Genomic DNA, 20,670 nt, shown 5'->3' on the forward strand with positions numbered 1-20,670 from the left:
TATAAATTTGATAAATTAATACTTCAAAATGAAAATCTTTACTCTCTAAAATATCTTGTTAAAAGGATAAAAAACAACTGACAGATTTGGAGAAAGCACTAGCAAACTACATACCTGACCATCATCCTTCACCATCATCCTAGAAATTCTCTTCACCCCTCTCACGTACTACAATCCTATTTCATCTTTTCACTTACTCCACCACTTTGATAGAGCCTGCACCTTTTCCTAGAATAACCATCATAACTGTAATCATATGAGACTGGACAATTCACAAACTCATCCTGGACAGTCCAAAATAAAAAAAGGAAAAAAGCCTTTGAGACTTTGGAAACAACATAAAGTGACTGAATTTATCTTATTGGACTTTCTAAAAGTGAGGAGAAATAAGAAGATATAGAAAACCTATTTAATGAAATAATAGATAAAAAATTCCCAAGTCTAGCAAGAAATTTTCCGAAGTCCAGACACCAGAGGCTGACTAATCCCCAAGCAAATACAATGCAGAAAGAACTTCACCAGGCCACATCATAATCAGAATATTTAAAGTCACAGTGAAAAAGTGGATTCTAAAATCAGAAAAAGTTATCTTAAAGGAAACCCCATCAGGCTAACAGTAGACTTCTCAGTAGAAACTTTACAAAGAGAATGGGACGACATATTCAAAGCACTAAAATAAAAGAACAGCCAGCAAAGAATATTACATCCAGCAAGATTACCCTTCATAAATGAAGGAGAAATAAACTCTTTCCCACACAAGAAATGCCAAAAGGAATTAGTCACCACTTGATCCTCATTACAAGAAATGCTCAAGGGAATTCTAAACTTGGAAGCAAAAAGACAGCATTCAAAAAAAAAAAAAGACAACATTCATCATCATTAGAGCTCATCAAAGTGTAACATTCACTGGTAAAGCAATCACGCAAAGGAAAAAGGAATCAAACTGCACCACTACAGAATTCCTCCAACCATATGGACAAAAAGAAAAAGAAACAAAGAATTATACAAAGACAACTATAAAAATTAATAAAATGATGGGAACAAAGCCTCACATATCAACCTTAACTTTGAATATTATAATATTAAATGTACCCCTTAAAAGATATAGATTGGCTGAATGGGTTAAAAATGTCATCTAAAGGGCGGCACCTGTGGCTCAAAGGAGTAGGGCGCCGGCCCCATATGCTAAAGGTGGCAGGTTCAAACCCAGCACCAGCCAAAAACTGCAGAAAGAAAAAAACAAGTGTCATCCAAAATGCATAAATGTATTCATGATGTGTGTATGTGCCTTAATAAAAGGGAAAAACTGTAATCTAATTATATGTTGTACAGAATTCCACCAAACTATATATTGACAAATAGAAAAAGAAACAAAGAGGGCGGCGCCTGTGGCTCAGTGAGTAGGTTGCCGGCCCCATATACCGAGGGTGGCGGGTTCAAACCCAGCCCCGGCCAAACTGCAACAACAACAAAAAAAATAGCCGGGCGTTGTGGAGGGTGCCTGTAGTCCCAGCTGCTCGGGAGGCTGAGGCAAGAGAATCACGTAAGCCCAAGAGCTGGAGGTTGCTGTGAGCCGTGTGACGCCACGGCACTCCACCAAGGGCAATAAAGTGAGACTCTGTCTCTACAAAAAAAAAAAAAAAAGAAACAAAGAATCATAAGACAACTATAAAAACTTATTAATATAATGGGAATAGAGCCTCACATATCAACATTAACCTTAAATATAATTATATTAAATGCACCACTTAAAAAATATAGATTGGGGGGAGGCAGAGCAAGATGGCAGCCGAGTAGCAGCTTCCTTGCATCTGGGCACCGTGAGTCTGGGGAGATAGGACTCCAGGCGTCTCTGGCTGCTGGGATCTGCCTATCATCACCCCTGAGAGGATACAGGGAGTCAGCAAGAGACTTCTGGACCCCAAGAGGAGGACTAAAACAGTAGAAAACCGGCAAGTGGTCGCGTGTGTTCAATCCGTCTAAACCCGCCCGCAACTGTAAGTTCAGTAGCAGCGAGACTGCAAACCAGAAAGGCCTTACCTGTGAACTGTTTTGGTGTCTTTGGACTTGGCACTCAGCTGAATTGCCTTGGGGAGAGCCTGAGCGGAAATGCGGAGAACTTTGGCCTTTGTCTAGGGCGCCAGTCTGAGCCGCTGAGCCAGACGGAGCTAATGGTGTTTGGCTCTGGGTCACAGGCAGACATTGTGAGCGATCTGCCCCGGCAAGCTCCGCCCTCAGAGTCGCAGAGCTGGAATTGGGTGGGAGCTGGTAACCCAGCGACCAAGTAACCTAAGGGTGGGGTCTGAGCCGCCTTGCAGCCCTAACCCTCGGGGGCAGAGGGAGACCAGTTTTGACACACAGGGTAAGTGGATAGCCACTTCAGCAGTGATTCCAGCAACAAAGCACTTCCCTGAGAAAGCTTCTGCTCAGTAAGTGAACAAGTTCAAAGTGCCTTTTAAGTGGGCTGAAGAGAGATTTAGGGTGTCTACCTGCTGGGGGTTGAGAAACTAGCAGCCTCCAATCGTATCAGAACTGTGATTAACATCTCATACCCCAGAAGACCATGTGTTGCCCAGACAATATTCAATAACATATACATACTGCTTTGTTTTTGGTTGTGTTTCTTTTCTTTTTTTTTTTTTTTTTTTTTTTTGGTTTGGTTGTTTTTCTTGTTTATTTAGATGTTGTGGATTGTTGTTTTGTTTTTTAAATTCAACCTTTTCCATACAGATCCTTTTTCTTTCTCATTCTTTCTAGTTTAATTATAATTTCCCATTGCTGCCTATTTCAATAATTAAAACTTCATTTTTGTTAGTGTTTCTACCGCTATTATTTGGTTTTTCCAGCCAATTTTATCCCGTAGTTTTCTGTTTGCTTGTTTTGGTTTGATTTATAGCATTTTTTTCTTTCCTCTCTACTTGGTGGAGGTGGGGTACTGTGTCTGATCAGGTTAGCAAAGAGCTGCTGACCTCAAGGGAACCACCCAACTGGGCACCCCCAGAAGGTGGGGTTTTTTTTTTTAAGGTTGTATCAAAGTACCCTACTGTACGCCTATATTGCTCTGTCTCCCTCTTTCTGTGGCTCTCTTCTTTTTGTCAATATTCCTTTTACCCACCCCCTCTCCTTTCTCTATTTTTTCTTTTTTTTTTTTCTTGTCACTCAGTCCTCCTTTCTTTCATCCCTTTTTTGCACTTAAACCTTCTAACCCCTTCTGGTCCTGTAACCCTTAGTCCACAGGCACGAGAACTTAAAGAGCAAGAGGAAGTGAAAGGAAAATTAGGGCAAGGAAACAGATAAAAGAAATCACTCATGAGGAAGAATCAGCAGAAAACTCCACGCAACATGAAGAACCAGTCCAGAACAACCCCGCCAAGGGACCATGAGGTAGCTACTGCAGAGGATTCCACCTATACAGAAATGTTAGGAATGACAGAAAGGGAATTTAGAATACACATGTTGAAAACAATGAAAGAAATGATGGAAACAATGAAGGAAACTGCTAATAAAGTGGAAAATAACCAAAAGGAAATCCAAAAACAGAATCAAATCAGAGATGAACGATATGAAGAATATAAAAAGGATATAGCAGAGCTGAAGGAAATGAAACAGTCAATTAGGGAACTTAAAGATGCAATGGCAAGTATCAGCAACAGGTTAGACCATGCAGAAGAAAGAATTTCAGAGGTAGAAGACAAAGTTTTTGAGATAACTCAGATAGTAAAAGAGGCAGAAAAGAAGAGAGAGAAAGCAGAACGTTCACTGTCAGAATTATGGGACTTTATGAAGCGTTCCAACATATAGGAATTCCAGAAGGGGAAGAAGAATGCCCCAGAGGAATGGAAGCCATACTAGACAATATTATAAAAGAAAATTTCCCAAATATCACCAAAGATTCTGACACACTGCTTTCAGAGGGCTATCGGACCCCAGGTCGCCTCAACTCTAACCGAGCTTCTCCAAGACACATTGTGATGAACCTGTCCAAAGTCAAGACCAAAGAAAAGATTCTGCAAGCTGCCAGGAGTAAGCGCCAGTTGACCGACAGGGGCAAATCCATCAGATTGACTGCAGACTTCTCTAATGAAACTTTCCAGGCAAGAAGACAATGGTCATCTACCTTTAATCTACTTAAACAGAACAATTTCCAGCCCAGAATTCTGTACCCTGCTAAGCTAAGCTTCAAAATTGACGGAGAAATCAAATCATTTACGGATATACAAACATTGAGGAAATTCGCCACAACAAGACCAGCTCTACAGGGAATACTTCAACCTGTTCTGCACACTGACGACCACAATGGATCAGCAGCAAAGTAAGAACTCAGAAATTAAAGGACAGAACCAAACCTCCACACTGATGCAAAAGATAAAACTAAGCAATGGACTCTCACAAAATAAGACGAATAGAATACTACCACACTTATCAATTATCTCAATAAATGTTAATGGCTTGAATTCCCCACTGAAGAGACATAGATTGGTTGACTGGATTAAAAAACACAAGCCATCCATTTGCTGTCTGCAAGAAACACACCTGGCTTCAAAAGACAAATTAAAGCTCCGAGTCAAGGGTTGGAAGACAATTTTTCAGGCAAATGGAATTCAGAAGAAAAGAGGAGTTGCAATCTTATTTTCAGATACATGTGGATTTAAAGCAACTAAAGTCAAAAAAGACAAAGATGGTCACTTTATATTGGTCAAGGGAAAACTACAACAAGAAGACATTTCAATTCTAAATATCTATGCACCCAATTTAAATGCTCCCAGATTCTTGAAACAGACCTTACTCAGTCTGAGCAATATGATATCTGATAATACCATAATAACAGGGGACCTTAACACTCCTCTTACAGAGCTGGACAGATCCTCTAAACAGAAATTAAACAAGGATATAAGAGACTTAAATTAGACCCTAGAACAACTGTGCTTGATAGACGCATATAGAACACTCCATCCCAAAGATAAAGAATATACATTCTTCTCATCACCCCATGGAACATTCTCCAAAATTGATCATATCCTGGGACACAAAACAAATATCAACAGAATCAAAAGAATTGAAATTTTACCTTGTATCTTCTCAGACCATAAGGCACTAAAGGTGGAACTCAACTCTAACAAAAATGCTCGACCCCACCCAAAGGCATGGAAACTAAACAATCTTCTGTTGAATAACAGATGGGTGCAGGAAGAAATAAAACAGGAAATCATTAACTTCCTTGAGCATAACAACAATGAAGACACAAGCTACCAAAACCTGTGGGATACTGCCAAAGCAGTTTTGAGAGGAAAATTCATCGCTTTAGATGCCTACATTCGAAAAACAGAAAGAGAGCACATCAACAACCTCACAAGAGATCTTATGGAATTGGAAAAAGAAGAACAATCTAAGCCTAAACTCAGTAGAAGAAAAGAAATATCCAAAATCAAATCAGAGATCAATGAAATTGAAAACAAAAGAATCATTCAGAATATTAATGAAACAAGGAATTGGTTTTTTGAAAAAAATAAATAAAATAGATAAACCATTGGCCAGACTAATGAGGAATAGAAAAGTAAAATCTCTAGTAACCTCAATCAGAAATGATAAAGGGGAAATAACAACTGATCCCACAGAGATACAAGAGATCATCTCTGAATACTACCAGGAACTCTATGCCCAGAAATTTCACAATGTGAAAGAAATGGATCAATATTTGGAATCACACCCTCTCCCTAGACTCAGCCAGGAAGAAATAGAGCTCCTGAACAGACCAATTTCAAGCACTGAGATCAAAGAAACAATAAAAAATCTTCCAACCAAAAAATGCCCTGGTCCAGATGGCTTCACTCCAGAATTCTATCAAACCTTCAAGGAAGAGCTTATTCCTGTACTGCAGAAATTATTCCAAAAAATTGAGGAAGAAGGAATCTTCCCCAACACATTCTATGAAGCAAATATCACCCTGATACCAAAACCAGGAAAAGACCCAAACAAAAAGGAGAATTTCAGACCAATCTCACTCATGAACATAGATGCAAAAATCCTAGCCAATAGATTACAGCTTATCATCAAAAAAGTCATTCATCATGATCAAGTAGGCTTCATCCCAGGGATGCAAGGCTGGTTTAACATACGCAAGTCTATAAACGTTATCCACCATATTAACAGAGGCAAAAATAAAGATCACATGATCCTCTCAATAGATGCAGAAAAAGCATTTGATAAAATCCAGCATCCTTTTCTAATTAGAACACTGAAGAGTATAGGCATAGGTGGCACATTTCTAAAACTGATTGAAGCTATCTATGACAAACCCACAGCCAATATTTTACTGAATGGAGTAAAACTGAAAGCTTTTCCTCTTAGAACTGGAACCAGACAAGGTTGTCCTCTGTCACCTTTACTATTCAACGTAGTGCTGGAAGTTCTAGCCAATACAATTAGGCAAGACAAGGAAATAAAGGGAATCCAAATGGGAGCAGAGGAGATCAAACTCTCCCTCTTTGCTGATGACATGATCTTATACTTAGAGAACCCCAAAGACTCAACTACAAGACTCCTAGAAGTCATCAAAAAATACAGTAATGTTTCAGGATATAAAATCAATGTCCACAAGTCAGTAGCCTTTGTGTACACCAATAACAGTCAAGATGAGAAGCTAATTAAGGACACAACTCCCTTCACCATAGTCTCAAAGAAAATGAAATACCTAGGAATATACCTAACGAAGGAGGTGAAGGACCTCTATAAAGAAAACTATGAAATCCTCAGAAAGGAAATAGCAGAGGATATTAACAAATGGAAGAATATACCATGCTCATGGATGGGAAGAATCAACATTGTTAAAATGTCTATACTTCCCAAAGCAATCTACCTATTCAATGCCATTCCTATCAAAATACCAACATCGTACTTTCAAGATTTGGAAAAAATGATTCTGCATTTTGTATGGAACCGGAAAAAACCCCGTATAGCTAAGGCAGTTCTCTGTAACAAAAATAAAGCTGGGGGCATCAGCATACCAGATTTTAGTCTGTACTACAAAGCCATAGTGCTCAAGACAGCATGGTACTGGCACAAAAACAGAGACAGACACTTGGAATCGAATTGAAAACCAAGAAATGAAACTAACATTTTACAACCACCTAATCTTTGATAAACCAAACAAGAACATACCTTGGGGGAAAGACTCCCTATTCAATAAATGGTGTTGGGAGAACTGGATGTCTACATGTAAAAGACTGAAACTGGACCCACACCTTTCTCCACTCACAAAAATTGATTCAAGATGGATAAAGGACTTAAACTTAAGGCATGAAACAATAAAAATCCTCCAAGAAAGCATAGGAAAAACACTGGAAGATATTGGCCTGGGGAAAGACTTCATGAAGAAGACTGCCACGGCAATTGCAACAACAACAAAAATAAACAAATGGGACTTCATTAAACTGAAAAGCTTCTGTACAGCTAAGGAGACAATAACCAAAGCAAAGAGACAACCTACACAATGGGAAAGGACATTTGCATATTTTCAATCAGACAAAAGCTTGATAACTAGGATCTATAGAGAACTCAAATTAATCCACATGAAAAAAGCCAACAATCCCTTATATCAATGGGCAAGAGACATGAATAGAACTTTCTCTAAAGACGACAGACGAATGGCTAACAAACACATGAAAAAATGTTCATCATCTCTATATATTAGAGAAATGCAAATCAAAACAACCCTGAGATATCATCTAACCCCAGTGAGAATGGCCCACATCACAAAATCTCAAAACTGCAGATGCTGGTGTGGATGTGGAGAGAAGGGAACACTTTTACACTGCTGGTGGGACTGCAAACTAGTACAACCTTTCTGGAAGGAAGTATGGAGAAACCTCAAAGCACTCAAGCTAAACCTCCCATTTGATCCTGCAATCCCATTATTGGGCATCTACCCAGAAGGAAAGAAATCCTTTTATCATAAGGACACTTGTACTAGACTGTTTATTGCAGCTCAATTTACAATCGCCAAAATGTGGAAACAGCCTAAATGCCCACCAACACAGGAATGGATTAACAAGCTGTGGTATATGTATACCATGGAATACTATTCAGCCATTAAAAAAAATGGAGACTTTACATCCTTCGTATTAACCTGGATGGACATGGAAGACATTATTCTTAGTAAAGCATCACAAGAATGGAGAAGCATGAATCCTATGTACTCAATTTTGATATGAGGACAATTAATGACAATTATGGTTATGGGGGGGAACAGAAAGAGGGAACGAGGGAGGTGGGTGGGGCCTTGGTGTGTGTCACACTTTATGGGGGCAAGACATGATTGCAAGAGGGACTTTACCTAACAATTGCAATCAGTGTAACCTGGCTTATTGTACCCTCAATGAATCCCCAACAATAAAAAAAATATATATATAGATTGGGGCTTCCGTCGTTGAAAGATGTCTGCGGCCGTTCAGAACTCACGTGTGAGTGCGGGCAAAAAGCTGAAAAAGAATCCAAAGAAGAGGAAATTGGGGCAGCACCTGTGGCTCAGTCTGTAAGGCGCCGGCCCCAAATACCGAGGGTGGCGAGTTCAAACTCAGCCCTGGCTAAACTGCAACCAAAAAATAGCTGGGCGTTGTGGCGGGCGCCTGTAGTCACAGCTGCTCGGGAGGCTGAGGCAAGAGAATCGCTTAAGCCCAGGAGTTGGAGGTTGCTGTGAGCTGTGTGAGGCCATGGCACTCTACTGAGGGCCATAAAGTGAGACTCTGTCTCTACCAAAAAAAAAAAAAAAAGAAGAGGAAATTGGAAGCCAGAGCAGAGCTAGAAGACGAGATCAAAGACGCTTCCAACAGCAAAGGAAGCTGTGGATTAGAAAAGGATTGCTTTTCTTCTGATGATGAAGCAAGAGAAGCTGACAATGAGGATGATGTTGAACCCTATAATGAAAATACTGCAGAATCCAGTGTTGGGACTAATATGGGATGGGCAAATGCCATGGCTAAAATCCTTAACAAAAAAATCCCTAAAAGTAAACCCACCATTTTGGTCAAAAACAAAGAGCTGGAAAAGGAAAAAGAAAAGTTAAAACAAGAAAGACTAGAGAAAATAAAACAGCGTGATAAGAGGCTGGAGTGGGAAATGATGTGCAGAGTAAAGCCAGATGTTGTCAAAAACAAAGAAACTGAGAGAAATCTTCAGAGAATTGCAACAAGGGGTGTGGTGCAATTATTTAATGCTGTTCAGAAACATCAAAAAAATGTTGATGAAAAGGTTAAAGAAGCTGGAGGTTCTGTTAGGCGGCGTGCTAAGTTGGTATCAGCTCTTTCCAAGAAAGATTTCATCAGTGTTTTGAGAGGAATGGATGGAAGTACAAATGAGACGAGTTCAACTAGGAAGAGCTCAAAAGCCAAACAGACTGAAGGGAAATCAGAAGAGGGCACAAGTTGGACTACCCTACGTGATGATTTCATGATGGCAGCATCTATGAAAGACTGGGACAAGGAAAGTGATGGGCCAGATGACAGCAGACCAGGATCTGCAAGCGACTCTGATACGTAAAGCAATGTAGGAGACATATTTGCAATCACTTGCTATCTCCTACAAAAAATGTTTCATTCTCTTACAGTTGGGGAGTTATAAGGATACCATTTGAAAGAAAGCCTAAAGACTTTTATTAGCTTTGGTAAAGGGAGAATACTGGTCTTCCCCCTTTTCATGTAAATTGTATTAAGATTATATTTTTAATTCTTGTATAGTTTTAAGTATTATTCCACAAAACAATTGTAAAAAAAAAATATTTCTGCTTAACCAGCAAGAGATACTTTTTGCCAGGATCATTACATGTTTACAGATTGGTCATGTCTGTTGATGTGTTGTTTTAGAATGACCATTATCTACAGAAATGCAGTACAATTCATAATTAAAATAAACTTTTTGAAATTAAAAAAATAAAAAATATAGATTGGCTGAATGGGTTAAAAATATAATCTAATAATACGCTGTTTATAAGAACTCACCTTACCTTTAGAGATACACAAAGAGGTGGAAAAGATACCATGCTAACAAATGAAACCAAAAGCAAGCAGGAGTAGTTATACACAGATAAATCAGACTTTTAGTCAAATAATAAAAAGGCAGGCAAAGAAAGGCATTATATAAAGGCATTATATAAAGGGATTAATTCAGCAAGAGGGCATAATAACTCTAAATAAATACACAGCCAACACTGGAGCACCCAGATTCATGTAACATTTACTAATGAAGAGTGAGACAGTAATACAGTAACAGTGGGGGGACTTCAACACTGCACACAGCATTATGCAGATAATCTAAACCGATTATCAATAAAGAAACACTGAGTGTAATGAACTTTAGATCAAATGGATATAACAGATACCACATTTACAGATCATACTACCCAACAACTACAGAATACCCATCTTTTCATCATCATACAGAACGCTCTCTAAGATAGACCATATATTTAGGCCACAAAACAAGTCTCAACAAATTTTTCAAAACTGAAAAATCAAATATCTTCTCAGACCACAGTGGAATAAAACTAGAAATCAATACCAAGAGGAACTTTGTAAACTATACAAACAAATGGTATTAAACAACATGAACAACCATTGGGTCAATGAAGAAAGTAAGACAGAAATTCAAAGACTTTTTGAAACAAGTGAAAATGTAAACACATCGAAACCTGTGAGATACAACAAAAGCAGTGCTAAGAAGGAAGTTTACAGAACTGCCTACATCAAAAAAGTAGAAAGATTACAAATTAATAATCTAATGATGTACTTCTATTAATGAGAAAAGCAAGAACAAACCAAACCCCAAATTAACAGAATAACAAAGATCAGTGTAGAACTAAATGAAATAAAGACTGAAAAACAACGCAAAGGACTGATGAAAAATTGGTTCTTTGAAAAGATAAAATCATTAAATCTCTAGTTAGAGCAATCAAGGAGAAGACTCAAATAAAATTACAAATGAACTCATACCACAGAAATACAGAGGATCACCAGAGACTATTAAGAATAACTATCCAGGGCGGCGCCTGTGGCTCAGTGAGTAGGGCGCCGGCCCCATATGCCAAGGGTGGCAGGTTCAAACCCAGCCCCAGCCAAACTGCAACAACAACAAAAAAAATAGCCGGGCGTTGTGGCGGGCGCCTGTAGTCCCAGCTGCTCGGGAGGCTGAGGCAAGAGAATCGCGTAAGCCCAAGAGTTAAGAGGTTGCTGTGAGCCGTGTGACGCCACGGCACTCTACCCAAGGGCGGTACAGTGAGACTCTGTCTCTACAAAAAAAAAAAAGAAAGAATAACTATCCACCCACAAACTAGGAAAACTAAATGACACAAATAAATTCCTGGAAACATATAACCTCCCAAGATTGAATCATGATGAAATAAAAAATATTAACAGACCCAGCCCCGCCAGCCCTCGGCCACTGGCTGGGACCGGCCTGGGCTCCGGAGCCGGGAAGCGCTCCCCACCGACTCGCTGCAGCTCCCAGCGGTTCTCCCGGCCTAGGACTATGACCGCGCCGCGTCAGATCGTCCCTGTAAAGCAAGTATTAGACCTGAGAACAGGGGCCTCATGCCACAAGGCTGCAGAGGCGAAGCGAGCTTCCTTTGCACTTCCAGAAAGCCGGACTGAGTTGTAGCATAGCTCTACGTATCTGTCCTACACCTCGATTCGCAATCCTGGGATAAAATCCCACGGGAAAAGTTTGAGAAGAAAAAGTTGCTGGGGCTCAACAGTGTGGGGAATTAGGGAGAGTTGATGAAGAAGTAAGACTGAACAGCAAAAAGACAAATTTGAAACAAGTTTGTATTCATGAAGAGTGATTGCACACAAACCACAATATGTCAAGAAAGAAAAAAGATCCAATAGAAATGTTTTATTCTGGGCAGCTGGTAAAAGTCTGTGCTCCAATGGTTCCATATTCAAAGTTGGCTTTTAGAACACTAGTAAGAAAATACAGTTGTGACTTGTTATACAACAATGATAGTTGCCACTGATTTTGTCAGATCTATAAAAGCCAGAGACAGTGAATTTACCACAAACCAAGGTGATTGCCCACTGATTGTCCAGTTTGCTGCTAATGATGCAAGTCTTTTATCTGATGATGCTTGTATAATCTGTCCTTATGCAAATGGAATAGACATTAACTGTAATTGTCCTCAGAGGTGGGCAATGGCAGAAGGTTATGCGGCTTGGTTAATAAACAAGCCAGAGCCTGTTCAAGATATGGCGAAACAAGTAAGAAATCAAGTGGGAAACCCCATTTCTATTAAAATAAGGATCCATGATGAACATTCAAGAACTATAGATCTTTGTCAAAAAGCTGAAGCTACAGGAGTTTCCTGGATCACAGTTCATGGAAGAACTATTGAAGAAAGACATCAGCCAGTGCACTATGATGCCATTAGAATAATTAAGGAGAATATGTCTATACCTGTAATTGCTAATGGAGACATCAGAAGCTTAAAAGAAGCAGAAAATGTGTGGCAGAATATTGGGACAGATGGTGTGATGGTTGCAAGAGGACACTTAGCAAACGCAGCCACGTTTGCTGGATATGAGGAAACCCAGCTGAGGTGCCTCTGGGACTGGGTTGACATTGCTGTGGAACTTGGAACTCCTTACATGTGTTTCCATCAACATTTAATGTACATGATGGAAAAGATAACTTCTAGGCAGGAAAAAAAGAGTATTTAATGCTCTGTCAAGCACATCAGCAGTCTTAGATTACGTTACAGACCATTATGGCATTTAACTGGACTTCCTAAATTATTTTAATATATATTTTATTTTATACCTATCATGAAACCAGAGGTGGTCACATCTAGGTTTTTACCTTATATCAGTGGCTTTTAAACAGTATAAAAACAGTTTCTGGGAACATTTTGAAAAATCAGTCCTAAACCCCATCCTCAGAGATAGTTTTAAAGAAGACTCCAGGTGGTTCAAACATTCTTGTCATCCTAGGTCCAAACATTACAAAATTGCTGAATCCTGTTATGGATTGGGGGGGTGGAGGGATGGAAATTTTTTTCCTACTAGAATCATGTTTTTAACATTTTAAAATAAAGCTTATTCAATACTAAAAAAAAAAAATAATTAATAGACCAAAAAGGAGCAGCTAGATTGAATCAGTAACACAATCTCCAACAAAGAAAAGCCCAAGACCAGATGGATTTATAGCTGAATTTTACCAAATGTACTAAGAATTTCTAATACCAATACTCGTGAACCTCTTCAAAAAAATTCTAGAGGGGAATTCTCCCTACTTATTCTATGAGGTCAACATTATCCTGATACCAAAACTAGAAAAGGACAGAACAAAACAGCAAACCACAGACTACGATTTCTGATGAACACACACACCAAGATCTCTGAAGAACACACACACAAAATTCCTCAACAAAGTACTAGCAAACCAAATCCAATAGCACCTGAAAAAGATAATATACCATGATCAAGTGGGTTTTAAACCAAGAATGCAAGGATGGTTCAACATTCTTACATCAATAAACATGATACATCAAAAGGAGGACAAAAATCATATGATTATCACAACAGATGCATAAAAACAGCTGATAAAAATTCAGGATCCCTTCATGATAAAAACCTGTAACAACCAAGTACAGAAGGAACATACCTCCACATAATAAAGTCAATATAAGACAAACCTACAGTTAATACCATACTGAATAAAGATTAAAAGCTTCTAAGAACTGGAACAAGATAAGGACGCTCACTTCTACCACTCCCACTGAAAGTCATCCAACTGGAAAAGAGAAAGTCAAATCATTCCTGTTTGCCGATGATATAATCTTAGACCTATAAAAATGCCATCAAAAAATTCTTAGATTTGATAAATTCAGTAAAAAAATTGAAGGATGCAAAAGTCAGTGTACAAAAATTAGCAGTTATTTCTATAGAACAACAATCTAGCTGAAAAACCAAAAAGCAATCTCATTTAAAATAGCTATAAAAAATAAAATAAAATACCTAGGAATAAACTAAGGATATAAAAGATCTCTACAAAGAAAACTAAAAAGCCTTAACTAATGAATGAAATTATAGATAATACAAACAAATGGAAAATCATCTCATGCTCATGGATCAGAAGAATTATTATTAAAAATGACAATACTTGGCAGGGCCTGTGGCTCAAAAGAGTAAGGCACCAGCCCCACATGCCGGGGGTGGCAGGTTCAAACTCAGCCCCGGCCAAAAACTGTAAAAAAAAAAAAAAGGAATACTAATCAAAACAATATACATAGTCAATCCCTACCAAAATACAAATGTCATTTTTCAATGAATTAGAATGATTCTAAAATTCACATGAAACCAGAAAGGCCTGAATAGCCAAAGCAATCCTAAGCAAAAAGAATAAAGCTGAAAGTACCACATTATCTGACTTCAAATTGTATACTAGCCAAAACAGCATGGTAATGGTATAAAAACAGACACAAAGATCAATAAAAAGGAGGAGAGAACCCAGAAACAAAGCCACATATTTACATCCGAGGGAGCCTTGACAAAGCCTTAGGCGACAGACTCCGTCTTAAACAAACAAACTCAAGATGGATGAAAGACTTAAATGTTATGTCCGAAACTATAAAAATGCAAGAAAACCTTGGGAAAATTCATCTGGACATTGGTTCAGGCAAAGAATTTATGAGTTAATACCTCAAAAGCATAGGCAATTTAAAAAATAGATAAATGTTAGCCGGGCGTTGTGGCGGGCACCTGTAGTCCCAGCTACTCTGGAGGCTGAGGCAGGAGAATCGCCTAAGCCCAGGAGTTGGAGGTTGCTGGGAGCTGTGTGACGCCACGGCACTCTACCGAGGGCAATAAAGTGAAACTCTGTCTCTACAAAAAAAAAAAAAAAAATAGATAAATGGGATTTAATAAAACTAAAAAGCTGCACCGCAAAAGAAATAATCAACAGAGTGAACAGACAACCAACCAGTACAATGGGAGAAATATTTAAAAACTATTATCAGACAGGGAACTGATAATAAAAAGGAACTTAACAATTCAACAGCAAAACCCACAATCCCATTAGAAAGTGAGCAAAGGACATGAACACTTTTCTTTTTTTTTTTTTTTTTTTTTGTAGAGACAGAGTCTCACTTTATAGCCCTCGGGTAGAGTGCTATGACGTCACAGCTCACAGCAACCTCCAACTCCTGGGCTTAAGCGATTCTCTTGCCTCAGCCTCCCGAGTAGCTGGGACTACAGGCGCCCGCCACGATGCCCAGCTATTTTTTGGTTGCAGTTCAGCCGGGGCCGGGTTTGAACCCGCTACCCTCGGTATATGGGGCCGGCACCTTACCAACTGAGCCACAGGCGCCACCCGACATGAACACTTTTCAAAAAAAGACATACAAATGGCCAACAGGTATATGAAAAAAATGCACATTATTAAATATCAGAGAAGATACAAGTTAAAGCCACAACAAGGTATCATCAGAATGGCTATTATTAAAATGACAATAAGAGACACTGGTGAGGTTGTGGAGAAAGGGAAATCTCACATATTTTTTGGTGGGAATGCAAATTAGTATAACTTCTGTAGAAAACAATATGGAGATGTCTCAAAGAACTAAAAATAGAACTACTATTAGATCCAGCAATTCTACTACTGAGTATCTAAAGGAAACCAAAATATCGTATTAAAAGGTATTTGAACTTCACAATCACAAAAACATGGAATCAAACTCAGCATCCATCAATGGATAAATGGATAAAGGAAACAGATTATATACGCCATGAAATACTATTGAACTACAAGAGAAAAATAATAAAATCATGTATTTTGCAGCAACATGGATAGAGATAGAGGCCAGTATCTTAAGTGAAACAAGCCAGGCACAGAAAGTCAAATATATATTCTTACTCATAAGTAGGTACTAAAAAATGTGTACATAAGGACACAGAGAAAATTCTAGACTATGGAGACTCAGCAGGGTCAGTGGGTGGAAGGAGGGTGGATGATAAGAAATTAGTTAATGGGTACAATGTACATTATTTGGGTGCAGATCGCTAAAAGGCCTGACTTGACCACTACACAATCTATGCATGTAACAAAACTGCACCTATACCCCATAAATTTGTACAAATAAAAAAATACAAAATGAAACTATGCATGCTTACTTTTTTTTTTTTTTTTTTTTTTTTGGTAGAGACAGAGTCTCACTTTAATGGCCCTCAGTAGAGTGCCGTGGCCTCACACAGCTCACAGCAACCTCCAACTCCTGGGCTTAAGCGATTCTCTTGCCTTAGCCTCCCAAGTAGCTGGGACTACAGGCACCCGCCACAATGCCCAGCTATTTTTTGGTTGCAGTTTGGCCGGGGCTGGGTTTGAACCCGTCACCCTCGGTATATGGGGCCGGCACCTTACCGACTGAGCCACAGGCGCCGCCCTACGCTTACTCTTAATATATTCTTTCCCCGTTCACCAAGACAGTAACCTCTAACCAACCTTCCTCACTTCAATCTCTTCTTCAGTCACACCACATTCATTTAAAATAGACTCTACTTTAACCAAGGAAAATGCTTTCATTCCACAGTTCCCATCTCTGTGCTTTTTAACATGCTCTTCTCCCTGGCTGATACATGGTATTCCTTTCCCTTTCTACCAATCTATACACACTTCTTCAAAATGTATGTAAAAAAAAACCTATTTTTCTCAAGAAGCTTTATTAATTAAACTAATCTTATAATAAACCATTCCTATTATTTTATGTCAGTTCAGTAACTCAAGTGTTTCATAATCAAGTACTCTTCAAGTTGTATCTTACCTTAGATCATGAGCCCTTGGGAACAAGAACCATAACCTGCTCTCTACATGTGTGCACTGCTATTCCTAGTGAGATATGGAGTGAATTTTGTATAACTAACCCAGCAAGTGAAGACTGGAAGAAACACAACCACACAAGACTTCTGTGAATATAAAAAAATCAAATCTCTCAAAACCAAATTCAAATATAACATTCGAAACAACATAAATACATAGAATACACTCTGGAATTCATTTTTTTCCTACACATAGATGTCTGTTCTTAATACTATAATTAAAAATATTCTAATTACATCATGTTTTTGATGTTCTACATCTAGCCCAAAAAGTTATGGGTAAGTCTTAATATTTTGAAGCTAATAAACATACACTATTTCAATGTTTAACCAATTTTACTTCAGCCTTATATACCTCATAAAAGCTACAAATAAGCAAAGCTGATAGATAAGGTTTATTATTTCTTCAAAATAATTTTTTTTTTTTTTTTGTAGAGACAGAGTCTCACTTTATGGACCTTGGTAGAGTGCCATAGCATCACACAGCTCACAGCAACCTCCAACTCCTGGACCCAAGCGATTCTCCTGCCTCAGACTCCCGAGTAGCTGGGACTACAGGTGCCCGCCACAACGCCCAGCTATTTTTTGGTTGCAGTTCAGCCAGGGCCAGGTTTGAACCCACCACCCTTGGTATATGGGGCCGGCGCCTTACCGACTGAGCCACAGGCACCACCCTCTTCAAGATAATTATTAAAAATCCTTGGAGCAAGAGTATACTAAACATACTACAAATTCAAAAAGATAAAACTTCTGTATATAGAGTAAATATTTTCCTTCATAAGCTCACTAGGATTCAAAATCCAAATTTTTTTTTGTTGTTGTTGCAGTTTTGGGCCAGGGCTAGGTTTGAACCCGTCACCTCCAGCATTTTGAGCCACAGGCACCGCCTGAAAATCCAAATTGTTAATGAGAAAGTCTTTTCGTGTCTTCACAATTTATAAAACATATCCATTTCTCAAAATTAGGTATACTAGAATATGAATTTCTTTATTATGTGCTTTACATATTTCAGAAAAAATCCTTTCTCCCAGTTTAATATTGTTATACTATACAAGGTTTTATGTGAACTAATGCTATTACTATTAATTCCATTCTAAAAAAACTGATTCAAACAGAAGTAAAAATAACAATCAATAATTCTATTTCAGGTCCTTCATGAGATTCAGTCATTCAAACTTTTGTGCAAACTGTCCACAGAGTACCAATCTAGTTATTTAAACATGAACATATATCAAAATCTTTCTGAGGCCAAGCACAGTGGCTCACACCTGTAATCCTAGCACTCAAGGAAGCCAAGGAATAGACTGAGCTCAGGAATTCAAAACCAGCCTAAGCAAGAGCAAGACTCTGTCTCTAAAAACAGCCGGACATTGTGGCAAGCACCTGTAGTCCCAGCTACTCAGGAGGCTGAGGCAAGAGACTGAGGCTGCTGTGAGCTATGACACTACAACACTCTACCTAAGGTGACAAAGTGAGACTCTGTCTCAAAAAAAAAAAAATCTTTCTGGTTGAGAGGTGGACATTTACCTGTAAACAGAAGTATACCTATACATTCCTATCTCTACAATCACAATAGAAAAAAACCAAATACCTTATTAAGCAACCTAAAATGCCTAAAAGCTAATTTATATAAGGCCTGGAAGCTGCTACTAAAGAGGCTCCAACAGGCATCTATATAAGGAGGCAATCCAAGACCTCCTCCACCTAGTTCTTGGCTATATGCCTAGAATACTGTAATGAAAGCGAGCCAGACAACTGTGTTATCTGTGGAGGAAATTCAAATCTCTTGAGTTCTAAACAAATTTCCAACTTCTTAAAGGAACACTATCAATGAAGATTAAGAAGCACCCCTCTGATCCTAGCATAAACCACACTACAAAAAGAAAAAGGATGACCACAGTACCAACCATCATCTGATTTACACCTCCAAATGAACACCACAATGCCATATCAAACAAGGCAGATTCAAACATCAATTCTCACTACCCTTGGAAAGGAGGGTAAATACGCCATAAGCAAGTTCAGAAAGAAGCAAAACTTATTTATGGTGATATAGATCAGAAAAGTGGTTACTCCTGTGAGGTGGAATTAACAGGAAGGACATAAGGCCCCCTTTTTCAGTGCAAAAAATATTGTATACCTTGATCTGGGTAGAAGTTACCTTACCTGGTAACATACTTACATTTAAAAATTTATTGAGTTTGACTCGGTGCCCGTAGTACAGTGGTTAGGCGCCAGCCACATACACCGAAGGTGGAAGGTTCAAACCCATCCTGGCCAGCTAACCAACAGTGACAACAGCAACAACAACAACAAAAAAATAACCAGGCATTGTGGCAGGCACTTGTAGTCCCAGCTACTTGAGAGGCTGAGACAAGAAAATCGCTTGAGCCCAAGAGTTTGACGTTGCTGTGAGCTGTGACTCCACAGCACACTGAGGGCGACATAGTGAAGACTCGGTCTTTAAGAAAAAAAAAAAAAAAACGAATAGCAGAATTCCTGGTCTAGGTATGTAAGACAAAAACAAAAAAAACTCATTGAGTTTCACAACATTTGTGCACTTCACTGCACATAAATTATACCTAAATAAAAAAAAAATTTTTGAGACAGCATCTCATTATGTTGCCCTCAGTAGAGTGCTGTGGCATCATGGTTCACAGCAACCTCAAACTCCTGGGCTTAAGAGATTCTCTTCCCTCAGCCTCCCATGTAGCTGGGACTACAGGCTCCTGCCACAACGCCCGGCAGTAAATAAATCTTTAAAGACAAGTCACTAGTAATGGCCAAATCTAAAAATCTTTTCTCAATTTTCATCATTTTTTACCAATCTCCATCATATTGCTAATCACACATCAACATTCCCTAAACAGAACACTTTCCCCTTTGAAAATCCATAAGACTTTGTTAGTATATTTCTTCCAGCATTTTTTGCATTCTGTACCATACTCATTCTCCTATTAATTCAATATTCATCAAGTACTACTCAGGTACAGACATGAATTAGGCATCCTCCAATATATAATCTCTCCCTCTCATATCCCATCCCCCAACTGTACTCAAGCCACTCCATTACCTGGATTCAAATCATACCTCCTGCTGTAATTCCCATCATTTCTCTATAGGAATATTCTTCTCAAGCATTCTCTTTGCTAAGCCATCCTTTATAAGGTTCAGTTCAATTTCTACTTTATTTTTTCTCCATACCCCCTTACAAAGCTTAGTATCTACACCTGCTACAGTCCTATACAGTAATCACACATGGCTACTAGTACCTGTAGTCTGTCTAGTCTGAATTAAGATGTGTCTTAAATAAGAACATTACCAGATTTTGAAGACTTGGTATGGAAAAAAAAAAGAATGTTAAATATTTCTTTTTTTTTTTTTTTGTAGAGACAGAGTCTCACTTTATCGCCCTCGGTAGAGTGCCATGGCATCACACAGCTCACAGCAACCTCCAACTCCTGGGCTGAAGCGATTCTCTTGCCTCAGCCTCCCGAGTAGCTGGGACTACAGGCGCCCGCCACAACGCCCGGCTATTTTTTGGTTTGCAGTTCAGCCGGGGCCGGGTTTGAACCCGCCACCCTCGGTATATGGGGCCGGCGCCTTACCGACTGAGCCACAGGCGCCGCCCGAATGTTAAATATTTCAATCATGTTTATATGCTGAAATAATATTCTGGGTATACTGGGTTAAAAAATTCATTAATAAAAATTTACCTATATTTTGATGTGGTTATAGAAAATTTAAAATTGCATTTGTGGCTCAATGTATATTTCTACTGGGCAGTGCTGATCTATACAATTTATAAAGGCTA

At 38.8% G+C, this 20,670-nt stretch overlaps 2 protein-coding genes and 1 pseudogene across 10 annotated transcripts in view; 2 read left to right on the forward strand and 1 right to left on the reverse strand.

Annotated features, from left to right (window-relative positions):
• The window catches only part of ZNF644 (zinc finger protein 644), a 155,575-nt gene that overhangs the window by 126,457 nt on the left and 8,448 nt on the right, over window positions 1-20,670 (reverse strand). The window lies entirely within an intron of this gene.
• On the forward strand, window positions 8,433-9,740 carry LOC128585908 (RRP15-like protein). Its single transcript, XM_053591322.1, has 2 exons — window positions 8,433-8,526; window positions 8,786-9,740. The coding sequence occupies exons 1-2, from the start codon at window positions 8,433-8,435 to the stop codon at window positions 9,532-9,534; spliced, it is 843 nt and encodes a 280-aa protein (XP_053447297.1). The 3' UTR covers window positions 9,535-9,740.
• On the forward strand, window positions 11,820-12,762 carry LOC128585907 (tRNA-dihydrouridine(20a/20b) synthase [NAD(P)+]-like; annotated as a pseudogene).

This window comes from Nycticebus coucang, chromosome 5, assembly GCF_027406575.1.
Source record: "Nycticebus coucang isolate mNycCou1 chromosome 5, mNycCou1.pri, whole genome shotgun sequence".
Classification (NCBI taxonomy): domain Eukaryota; kingdom Metazoa; phylum Chordata; class Mammalia; order Primates; family Lorisidae; genus Nycticebus; species Nycticebus coucang.

Coding starts and splice junctions, on each gene's coding strand:
- LOC128585908 (XM_053591322.1), top strand. CDS start 8,433: ATGTCTGCGGCCGTTCAGAACTCACGTGTGAGTGCGGGCAAAAAGCTG. Junction 8,527..8,785: donor GGGGCAGCACCTGTGGCTCA/GTCTGTAAGGCG, acceptor GGAAATTGGAAG/CCAGAGCAGAGCTAGAAGAC.